The sequence below is a fragment of the Corvus kubaryi genome, unplaced genomic scaffold (genome assembly GCF_017639235.1).
Source record: "Corvus kubaryi isolate FWS band 111438036 unplaced genomic scaffold, C.kubaryi_AGA036_p1.0 132, whole genome shotgun sequence".
In the NCBI taxonomy this organism is placed as follows: domain Eukaryota; kingdom Metazoa; phylum Chordata; class Aves; order Passeriformes; family Corvidae; genus Corvus; species Corvus kubaryi.
This window is the reverse complement of record NW_024580666.1, coordinates 8,292,459-8,304,648: the sequence shown is the minus strand read 5'-3', so window position 1 is coordinate 8,304,648 and position 12,190 is coordinate 8,292,459. Positions and strand designations below refer to the sequence as shown.

Here is a 12,190-nt window from a genome sequence, read left to right as displayed (position 1 = left end):
TCTCCTGTTGGTTAGCATGTTAAGTTTGCTGATGTTAAAGTCTTGGGAGAAATTCAGCAGATAACAACAGTGATTAGAAATGCTTATTCTAGGGGTGGGTAAAGAAAAGCTGTACTGTTTAACTAAAAGTATGCTATCCCTAAGTAAGTGAGTCTTCTCTTCCCAAAAGGAAGAGGCAGCACTGATATCCTGAGATGGAAAGAGATGCTAAAGTTAGGGGACGCCTGCCTGCCAGAAAGAATATTCTCATTCAAATTTTAAAAGCTACAAATCCTACCTTGAAGCCTCACTCTACTGTGATAACTGCTGAAAATCTAGTAACTAATGACACTGTTTCAGTAGCAAGTGGTGACACCTGACCTCTTCCTCTAGTGACTGTATATTTGTTGCAGAGCTTTTTCATTCACATTTCTCCTCCACCTTTGTTTCTTTTTTGTCTGGAGTTGGTAAATCCTTAAGGCACACAGCCTGCACCAAAGGCACTCTGAAGCTGGCTGACAACCAGGTCCTGTGGCTGCTTGTGGTCAGCTGTAGGTTTGCAGGCAAAGGGCAGTTCATTGTCTGCACAGAGGGCAGCGAGGACACACTTTCCCCTATTTTAGTTAACTATTCTTTGCCTTTTCTTGTTTTCCTACCTGACAGTTCTTAAATTTGGTATTATTTAGTTCCTATGAAAGAAAGTCTGTGGGTGTATGTTAAGAAAAGAATGATCTGCACAGCTCTGTCACTTAACATCCTATGGAAGTGAGGGTGGACGTGATCAAAAAGCATTCACCAAATTAACAGAGATAAGAGGGCTTGCATATCTTTAGCCTATTTTATCTTGCTAAACAACTTCAGTTCAAAACAGTGGGATAATTATTTGCATTAAAATATGTTTAAGTCCTACTGACAGCACCCAGAAAACTCAAATGTAATGAATTGACAGAAGTGTCAGAAAATGTTTACTTTTAGAAGATTTAAAAGGCAAAGTTCATCTCGAACGTTGACATAACAGAAAAAATTCCAATATTCTTCTTGCCTAAGGATAAATATCCTTTCAAAACATCCAGCACAGGTTTTTAAAACAAATACTAGTAGATTAATTACAAGAGTACACTTTAAACCAACCAAAATTAATCTACTGATTTAAAGCAAGAAACCCTAATCTGCATGCTTCATGTGATAGCTGGCATGCTTACAACCACAGGTAGCTCTGTTCCAAGAAATTATTACAAGTTTCCAAAGTGAAAGGCAATATGAACTTGAAACTGTGTTGTACAAATTACATTCTCCTCCTGACTCCTTTTAAAAGAAGGCCCTGAAACTTGAATTGAATCTCTTTTAACTACAGAAAAACAAATTATGTCACATGGGTGACGGAACAAAACCATAAACGTTTTATGGAAACTTTTAGCAGTTAACTGCAAATGTGCATTGTTCTTGCCTTTTATCTGCTTCATAGGAGTCCTATTTATATTTATTATAAAGAGCTTCTTAAATCCTCAGGGGGAAAAAGTTGTTCATAATACTTTTTGGTTTTCAGCCTATTTACCTCAGTGTATGCAAGGTATACATAGTCTTCTGTTCACACTGTTTAGCTTGTTCTCTGTTCCTCAGCTCGGGTTGCTACCTTCTGCAAACAAAATATCCTGTCTGTGTATGCAGTCTTTGTTGACATTAAGAGGTAATCTGCTGTTGACAATAAGTACAAGCCATGGATGAAGCTACGGAGGTGATGAAAAAACAAGCAAAGGTCTAAGCTGGCAATGCTCAACACTGTTGCAGAAAGAGAAGCTGTGATCTCATCAGGTGCTGAAGAAAAGGGAATGCAGTTCTTCGCTGCTGTGCACATGAACACTCACTTCTTTGGAACTCTAAACAATGACACCAACATTATTTGAGTAGGTGATAGTCTCTGTTCCATAGGACTCCACTGGCTTCAGTGACAAGATGCGTACATGTGATGATTTATCCGTTATCTGTATGCTTTTATCATGGTCACTGAAGTAAAAAACAAAGATTCTTCCTAACTAGCAGATATACTACTTTTCCAGAGCACTCAAAAATGGCAGAAGCAGCAAATCAACCTGTGATCTTCATCTTAAGAGATTAAAAGAATTAATTGATAATAAAGACAATTCTGAAACATACTCTGCTATGTGTACCTTTTCTTTGGTTGTGATGGAAAATCTGTTTTAAATGTAGTTTATAAACAATGGCAATTCATTAAAAATTTCAATACCCTTCTTCTGAAAACTGCCACTTGTGAAAGTCTGAAATGTCATCATCCTTGGCCTAAACAGACAGTGTGTCTTCATTAAGAGTGTGGTTACTTTTTGCACTTATTTACGTTTACTTCCATTACAATTCAGTTTGATTTACACATAAGGGGAAAAAACAAGGGAATTTCTTGCAATCATTTGATGCTCATGTCAAATCTTAGTATATAAACTACTTGGTAATTAAATCTTTTACAGAGATTTCAGTGCAACTCAATGGTAGTGGTAAAAATTGCAAGAATTTATTTGGTTTCTTGCCTGAAGAAAGACTGGGAATCAGTATCAGTTTGTAATTCTGGCCAGGCTACTACACCTCAGTCAAGCACCACCCTAGGGATCAGTGCTACTCCACTGGCTGTCTTTCCAAACCTTACCTCCTTACAGGACTGCTGCCACCTCTGCATCACAGGATCGCTCTCAGAAGATACCCTGGCAGCAGCCACAGTTGTGAAGGAATTCAAAACAGCAGACCCCAAAACAGCCACACTTTAAATACATCTGTGTCCTTCACAGACCTGTGCCCACGACAATGATAGTCCAGGCTTTAACCTACTGATTCTGCCTTTCTAAAATTCAAAATTAGGGTGCACACTGAAAAATACCTGAAGAACAAAAATATTCTAATGCTCAGAAATGATCCTCTCATACATTTTTGGTTCTCTGAGGAGAATCAGTCACTTCTACTTAAAATGATAATTCAAGTTATTAGTCTTCCTGTTGCCATCAAATCTAATACCCAAATTTAGACATAAAAATATTTTCATCCTAGTAAAATGCAATATAAGTATATGAATTTCTTATCTCAAATTGTATCCAAAAAAGGCAGAATGTGACATCTGTTATTAATAATTTGCAGTAGTTGACTCGATGCTGGACTGACTGTTAAAAAACCTCTAATTAATTTGTATTAATAGGTACAAAACTTGGAAGTAATACCAGAAAATGTCAACAGGTTTGGAGACGATGGGAACAACTTAAGTTTTACTTAGCAGCAATAATAATAATAAATTATAATATCTTTCTAGTTTCACAATGAAAGTCTCTGTGTTGCGTGATGATAATAAAAAAGGCAGGCTGGATAAAGTGTGAATACCACCTCACTATCTGGAAAATCAGACTCACAATATAAGATAGCAAACATTTAATTTGGTGCTACTGTGATGATGTAATATTAAATGTAACATTGAACTTGATTCGCAGGCAGCATTGTTCACAAGACTTTCTCAAATAACTGCCTTTTCAGAATGCAATTATTTTACACTGTAAGCTGTGAAAAAAATACACTCTAGAAAATGCAAACTACTTGTGAAAAAGGTGAACCTTTTCCAGATATTTCGAAGTTGAATCTGTTCTTAAAAATATTGAGATAGGAAGGGTTAGAAACAAATCCAAAATTTAATATCTGCTTCTTTTAATTTTTTTTCTGAATACAACTTCTATTTATTAACTTCGGATCATTTGTGACCAAGTACAGGATTTCCTATAATTCCCAATCCCAGTATTTCTACTGTTAATTGTTGGAGGCCTAAGAAGATCCCTGAGCTCCTTCCATGGGATACAAATTTAATTCTTTATTTATCATTGGTATCAGCTGTTGTAGGTCAGTGAGTTTGGAACAAGGGGAAGAAGAAATATGTTACACTTTTATTACAGAATAATGTTCTACTATAGCAAAAACCTTACTTTATTTCATGCTTGAACATCAGGAGCTTTTTGTCTAAAGCAAGCACCATCCCAAACACAAACTGTGTATTTTAAGCACGAAATCCTGATCTTCACAGAAGAGCTGTACTTTATACACAAACCACTCCAATTTTAAGCGCCAGTTGTTTTCAGTAAAGTCAGAGCATTTATTAAGGAATTAAAATAAAGGAATTAAAGAAAATCATTGTATGAATTTGTAATTTTACAGTTCCAGTATATATTATAAATTTGAGAGGCTTAGATGTTTTGGGGTTTGTTGGTTTTTTTTTTTTCCCTTTTTTCTCCCCAAATTGTCCTATATGTGTTTGTAGTGTGATCCCAGTTTCAGTCTTGTGTTTTTGAAATTACACAGTTAAAATAATGACTGATTATTTCTGAAAGCACTACAGGATTGACTGATCCATCGAAAGCAAACTTACCGCTTACAGAGAATAAGAACAAAATAGCAAGTAACACTGAAGTATTTTTTTGATCTCATGTATGAAATGCTTGTAACTTTAACATTGGCTAATCAGAACATTCAGGACTCAGTTTGCTGATTTAATGAAAAGCAGATACACTTAGGCCACATCTGCATGCAGACAGGTATTTCATACGGAAGGAAAGGTATTGCTGGGCTTTAGCAGAATCTGCTCTTCACATGAAAAGAGCTCAGATTCAGTATCTGCTGTTAACTGATAGTGTACAGCATGAAAACAACTGCTACTGCAACAAAGACATTTCATGATTGCTTCTTCTCCCTAATATCCACTACTTTCCAGTATCAGTTCTGACAATTTTAACCTTTGTACGAAGACTAAGGAGCTGCCAACAGCTGTAACAGCATACATGTTTTCAGCTGTCCTTCCCTGACAGCCCTCTTCATTAGTTCTTCAGGTGTTATAAATTAAAAGAGCAGTAATAATGTTGTCAGACCTACACAACTTTACCGTTGCCTGGCCTTTCAGATAGTTTCTGTGTTTGTTTAAATAGGAAAATACGCATTTATGTAAATATGAAAAACTACCAATGTGCATCTTATATCACAAAACACCACAAATGACTTAATTTTTAAAAGCCTAATTGATTTTAAAAACTTAATATTGACCTTAGTAGTGTTAAGTATTGGTATCACAAGTAGATATAAAAACTTGTGTTCATTCTACCCAAAATGGTAAACAAAGCCCTAAAGTAAAAATTTAGATAGACAGAAAAATCAAGGGAAGCTATTTGAGTGGCAATATTCACTGCATTCTCTCCTTAATTTATGTTATTTTAATATAAAACACTGTATATTTTCACACTCCCCAAAATGATGGAAATATTGTGAGTTATCTGAAAATCAAAAAATGTAAGATGATGCTATTTTGTAACTCCTTTGGGCTACATCAAGTACATATTAAAGGGATACTTAAACCAATTGGGGTCAAAGAAAGGCACAGCATTAACTGTGCAACCCAAGCGAGTTTAACCATATATAAACCATACTTATCAAGTGGTGCTTTTAATCCAGGATAAAGATTTTCTACGGGCCAACACTACACTTCACCTAAGCAAGCTTTTCAGTTGCTTCAAACATTGAGATGCACACTGTGAAAAGCAGCCAGCTCCAGGCATCAACACAAGTTTGAATTTGAATACCAGGTATCAAAAAACCTTGAAATGCTTAACAAAAGTCTATGTAACTTCAAATTCCAAGCAAAAGTATTTACCTTTCTTTATTGTGTCTTTAGATTATGAATACAAAGTCCTGAAGGAAAATTAAAGTCATCAGATAGAATTGGAATATCTGAAAATGTAAAGCAAACCACAGACCTGACTACTCTAAAGTACTTTCCCTGTCAATGCCCACATTAATGTTTTACTCTTACGAGCTAAATTAAAGAGCTTGCCTGACTAATAAAATAGCTGTAAAAATTATATTTAAAACTTACATACTAAAATCAGCACAAGGGACTGCATCCACACAATTCACTACTTACGAAGTTTCCAAAAAATACTTTGCTCCCTAAAACATTCTTTGCAAAGGAAGATGAATTTTTTGAAAACTCTCCTCACTCCCTAAAACCTGTGAAGTGTTTACATGTTCTCTGCTAAGCAGATGATTCACGTTCACTGGTAGCTGGTTTGTATGGCCAAACACTTGACTACACAGCCCAGGGGTAGGTGACCATTACCTGCTATAAACCCACATATAACTCATCAGATGAGCTTCATCCAAGACATATTTTATGCAAAGCAACTTAACTTGGCTACATTTTTGGCGAAGACAGAGGGTAAAGGGATTATGCACCAAGCAGCTTTGTAGTTCCCATAAAATTCAAAAACTTTAATAAAGACAACTGAACTGGAGTAAACACACACTTACATAATACACCACAGCTACCAGCATAATATGGCCTTAATAGGTTAACCCTGATTCACAAAGGACAAAAGAAATCCCCATCAATAAAGGATTAAAATTGCAGCAGGTCAATTCCTGTTAACTTTAGCAAATATCAATCAACACTTTGCCAAAAAGAATAAAAAAATTCTTTTTGATAGGGCATGCATGCTACAATTCCAGTGTTAAAGCACTTCTGCTGATTCCACCTTTGAGCAAAGATAATGCCTAATCTAGTCAGACAAAAATTTATGTCGATTCCTGTCACGACTTCAAGGAAGACAATACAGTGGACACTTGACTTATTTCTATTTATTAATTTTGTAAAAACTCTAGCTCTAATTCTTATGATTTATAGAATTAGACCGCATCAGTCAGCCACGAAATACTTTGTAAAAAATTTACAGTCTTTTATAAAAGTAATGAAAGACTACATAAAAATTATAAAAGAAATCCAGAAAGCTTTCATATTTTTTTTCATATCAACTAAATGAATCGTCAAGGTAGCATAACCTAACCAGATTAAATTATGACTTTTTAAAGTAAGTAAAACTGTTGTGAGGGGCACTCCACAGACTCTTAATGTAATGTTAAAAGGCTGTAAAGAGAAAACCATTTGTTTTAAAATCTGTATCACTACTAAATAAAATGTTCTGCTTACATTTCATATAGAGGTATGTAATTTAAAAAAACAAAGACCCAAAACCTCTTAGAGTCTAAATTTGAAGTCCCCGTCTTTACTCAAGTTCTTGGAATTTCAGTCATAAATTGCAATTAAGAGTATGATTTCACCCACAGGAAATCAGTATTTTCATACCCACTTATTTTAAGGATAATTTTCACAATTAAATGTGTATTAGTTAATTTGTATGCAGCTTAAGAATATCTGTCCAAGCCCACCCAACATGTCACAAATATATTTAAATTAGCGCCTGAGGAATGTTGGTCATAATGTGCCATCAGTGAAGTTTCTGCATTTCATCAGCAATCTCTCTTTAAAGACTCATGATAAGGTGTAGTCATTTTCCCACATTTGGCATGCAATGTATCTGAAATCCATCTTCAACTAACACACATTGATTTTTATGACAAAGATTACATGGCTAGTGTCATCCAAAAAAATGACACATCTGTAATCCAAATTGCAACACTAAGGGTCTTTAATAGCTCATTACCATTCACACTGTTACAAACCCTAAAGCTGCCTCTTCCCTCATTCAAAGAGGGGTAACATTTGCCACTTTATAGAATGTGCCAAAATTTGCCCCAGAGTTGCCTAAGTCAGCATTTTTTCCTTTACAACTACTTTGAAGTAAGGATGATTAGGCCTAAAATCTTGAATGTCTGCTGCTAAATACTGTATTGGTTTGGGCTCAGAAGGCCTTATTCCATACATCAGCTATTAATTACAGAATCAGTAATGCTTAGCAGAGGATGCCTGACTGATTACTATCCAAGCATTTATTTTTATATCTGTCCTTATCCAAAAATACTAAATGGGTCAGAAGTTATTTCAGCTGGAAACCTAATTTTACTTTATCATTGACTTAAAATGGAGTAAAATCAAGCCCTGAAGCATGATAGCATATTTTTTTCAATCTGCCTTGCTCAAAAATCCTCCTGGAGATAAATAACATTCTAAATCAAGAAAAATTTAAAAGCCCCAAAAAATCTAGGCATACTTTACATTTTACAAATATTAAACCTGTGAATTGAGCTGAGAGGAAAACAGAAGGGAAAATGTGAACGTGACACAGAGATGTATTTATTTCTAAACCAGAACTACATTTCTCTTCTTCTTTTAAACTTGTAACAACTTTTAATTTGTTTTAAAATTAGGACTAGTCATTGACATTCTTTCAAATAACATGATGGTATTTTCAGGAAACCTACTTAATTAAAAAAACACTTATTAATATTTTTATTTTAAACCAAAATGGACTTTGAATTGAGATTTCAAATGAATTATTAATTGTTTCAAAGTCCACTGGGTCCTATTCTTTTCCCCTCCAAGAAGGCTACATTTTCCTCTATATAAAATACCAAACCATGAATCAAATTTGACTAGATATAGTCAGCTTCTGGGAAAAAAAGAGAAAATTTGAAAGCAATAAAAATAAAAAATATCTCCAGCTCTATGGAAAATCCAGTTTAGCCTTCTTTTATCCCAGAAACTCAAAAGAACAGATGTACTATAGAGAAGTGCAAAGTATATGTATCACCATTTTTTTTTTACTCAAACACCTAAGGGTCAAAATTCAAGCCAAAAAAAAAAAAATTCCACATTAAACAAGCAACAAATGCCTCCAAACTGTAATACCTGCATAAGACAAATACTTCATGTCAAGCTCACATTCCATTTCTAAAAAGAGTTTCTCATCTTCACTAACTTACATCCACCAACTGAACAATTATGCAATATGTGGGTGTACCTTGCAGTCGGGTTTTTTTAACATCTGCATTCTATGTTAAATTCTAACTGTACAAGATGTCTGATAATTTTTCTTTATCTTGAACCTTCAAAGTGGTAGGTTTACCAGAGGCAAAACCACACATCAGAGAATATGAGTCATATAATAAAGAAACAACTCTTCCCCTTCTCCTCGCACCCTGAAGCTATAACAACCTAAAGACACTCTATTGTAAATGGCTTCTTTGGCAGTATTGATAGCATGTACAACTCATGCACAAGAATAATTTAGCCAACAAATGAAGATATTTTTAAGCCCCTACTGTATCCATAACAAATTGCTTTCAGTACCATTTTAAGGCAAATTAAAAACTGTGCTACTGCAAAAATAAAATCCAGAATGTCTCTGCGCTTGCTTTCATGTCATGCATAAAATATGAAACATTCTATGCATGTACCTATAAATAATAACATAAAAAGATAAAAATAATGTAAGATGCCAATGCAAGTTAATCTGAAAAGTATCTCTCATTTGTCTACAAAAGATTAGCCTCCACGCAGAAATCCCGCATTTATTCCATATCAAATTAAGGCAACATTTACATACAGGCAAACCACTGCTCATGCCAACCACAATACATGAGGAAGCAAAGCACCTTACTTGACCACTGCTTATGCAGGTTTCCACTCTGAAGTGCAGTAAGTGTGGGAAACAACACAGAGGCCACTCTAGTCTTTTACTTCCTTTTATATCCTTTTCTGCAGGTAGACAGTAACTCCTCAGACTAACATCCTGCATCTAATTCCATGGAGGAAATCAGCTTTCAACAAAGTCTTATTTGATGTGTCAGTATGTAAGATTGCATCAGAAAATTTGAAGAGAACTAAATGTAGAAACAGCATTTACAAACAGCAGCAAATAAAACCATAACAACAAAACCTTGCACCACTAAAACAGGTGCAACCACCACAAGCTTGTAAGAAAGTTAACCAGAGGCAATGGTGGCATAAGATCTTTCCATGACCATCTTCCAAAAAGTAAAAATCCACAATGTTTCAGTAAATTAAAGTGAAGCAACATGTTCCCCCTTGAAGCAAAATAAATCAGTGGTTTCTATTCTTACCTGTGTATAGTCAAAGTCAGAAAGAGGAGCTATACTCTTGATGTAGTCCATTCGAAATTGGTTTTCTGGGTTGGCCAATGGAACTGGGGGTATTAAAGTGCTCATAGCTGAAACTATAGTCTAGAATTGGATAAAAAAAAAAAACAAACACATTAATCTGGATAAATCTAGGATATAGGATCAATAGAAGATAATCCAATCTGATCAGCAAAATGGGATTTCTCTCATCACAATCTTGGAGAGCATAATCCTTATAATTTCCAGTACAACCAAGCATTTAAGAACAGTATAAAGTGTGTTCTTACCACAATCGCATCTTTAACATTTTTCCGAATATCCAGTATTTTCTGTTTCTTTTCTCTGCATTAAAACAGAAATATTAACACTTTGATTTTTTTCTTCCAAAGCACTTCAGTCACTTGCATTTAATTTTTTTCACTGATCGCTTGTTTATCTGCTCTTCAATCATTAAAACATACTAACAGAAAAAAAAATGTCAAGACAAATACATTTTCCCCTTATCAATTTTCTTGCATAGTATGAAGAGCAATGCACATTCATCCCTAATATATTTTTTTAAATCAGACAATCATAGCCACATCTGCAAAGCCTCCCCTGATGGAACTGGAAGTCATTCTTTAATTTCTACAGCATGTTGTAAACATGCTCTAAATTAACAACATGTAGTTGAAGGCCAACAAATATCTAAAATGAATGCTATGGATTAATAATGATTTCTGGCAAAGAGTTTTTCAGAGAGAAAATTATGTAGCCTCACAAACCAGGATGATTTCTAACAAATAGGCAAAATTAGTTTCAGTTTTACGCTAACCCCAGCACCAGAAAAACAGCACAGAGTGTCATCCTGATTATGACTTGACATGTATTTTTATATTACAGACAGATGCAATATTTGGTTATTTGCTTCTATGTAAAAAGTAGTCGCCATGTTGTTGCTACACAGGGGCCTGTCAAGCGCTGCAGTAGCAACAGTGTAAAATACAGTAAAGGGGCCAGAAGGAGAAAATGCAAACATACAATGGCAGCAATTTCCTTATTCTCACTCCCCTCCCTCCCCCAAAACACAGTGTCAAGCCACCAACACACAGAGGATGAGAGGAGAAATTTCCTAGCGTACTGTGTGTTAACCTGTTTCCAACATTTAAGGAAAAATAAGCCACAAAGTGTCAATAATTCTTACTCTGAATTAAATCCATTGACATGTAGGATTCGCATTTGTTTCACAATAGTGCTTTTTCCTGACTCACCAGCCCCTAAAAGAGAAAGAAGGGAGAACATTGTGATACACGGTTCAGCCTGGGGGGGATCGGAGCGTTTTTTTTTTGTTTTTGGACGCGACAGCATCTCCCACCTCGGCAGCATTTCTGTATGTGTGCATCCATGTGGCTCAGGCGCTGAGCTCGATCCGTGGACGCCTCGCTTATTGCTCAATACAGCAGCCTACATTTTCCATAGCTAAGGCGCACGCCGCATCTCCCCTCTCGGCTGCGCCCGCCGCCCCGCGGGCTGGGGCTGCTGCCCCCTCCTCGCCCTGCTCGCCCCGGCCCCCACCTCTGCCCCTTCCTCCTTACCCAGCAGCAGCAAGCGGTGTGTCGCTTTATAAGCCAGCCTCTCTTTCTGCAACTGCTTCTCTATTTTTTTGTTGGCTTCTCGCTGCGCTTTCTCATCGATACGCTGATCCTCCGTTTTGCTGTTGCCCAAACACCCCATAGCCGCTGCTCAGGGTGGATGTCAAATCGCTGCCTTCACAGATTTAGTGTTTACAAGGGGGAGGGAGAGGGGGGGAGGCAGAAGACAAGTCTTTATATCCGCCTGTGTCCCTGCGACGGTTTCTCTCCGCTTCTTCCCACCCGGCTCGCTCACATAAAATGGTCTCTGGCCGCTTTCCGATCGCAGCGGAGTTGGCTGCTTCGCTCCCCACCAGAGATGCGGAGAGCAGGCGGCAGAGGTAACCCTGCCCCGGCGGGGAGGGGGTGGGGGGAGAAGGCTGTGCAAAAATGCCTAACATGCAACGAGAGGGAGAAAAGGGCTCCTCCTGGAAACCAGCCGGGTGCCGCTCTCCGCTCTCCCTCCCCACCGCGCACACAATCCCTATATTTCTCTGTAAAGGTCTATTTTTGTCTTCCTAACTCAGCACTGCCTCTTTCTGCGAGACCAGGAAACAGCCCTGCTACCAGCCCTACGCGCAGGGAAGCCGAAGGAGAAAGGTAAAAGCCGGACGGATCTACCTGGATCCTGCGGGGCCGGGGCCAGGCGGCGCCGCGGGGTCCGCGCCCCCCGCCCCGGGCCGCCCCCGCCCGCCCCTCTC

General features: G+C 37.2%; 1 protein-coding gene and 1 long non-coding RNA gene across 3 annotated transcripts in view; one reads left to right on the top strand and one right to left on the bottom strand.

The window, feature by feature from the left end:
- GNAL (G protein subunit alpha L) overlaps nt 1-12,190 on the bottom strand; it is a 188,876-nt gene that overhangs the window by 107,367 nt on the left and 69,319 nt on the right. Inside the window, exons 1-4 of one of the 2 annotated variants that reach the window (XM_042031681.1) lie at nt 11,454-11,941; nt 11,063-11,135; nt 10,167-10,221; nt 9,862-9,981 (exon numbers count right to left, since the gene is read on the bottom strand). In XM_042031681.1, coding sequence (XP_041887615.1) covers nt 9,862-9,981; nt 10,167-10,221; nt 11,063-11,135; nt 11,454-11,592 — 387 coding nt within the window. In that variant the 5' untranslated portion in view covers nt 11,593-11,941. Of the gene's footprint in view, nt 1-9,861; nt 9,982-10,166; nt 10,222-11,062; nt 11,136-11,453; nt 11,942-12,190 lie in introns of those variants that run through there. The other variant, XM_042031671.1, reaches the window with a different exon arrangement.
- The window catches only part of LOC121666340, a 14,823-nt gene continuing 14,634 nt past the window's right edge, over nt 12,002-12,190 (top strand). Inside the window, exon 1 of the long non-coding RNA XR_006016645.1 lies at nt 12,002-12,089. This is a non-coding gene — a long non-coding RNA (uncharacterized LOC121666340). The remainder of the gene's footprint in view (nt 12,090-12,190) is intronic.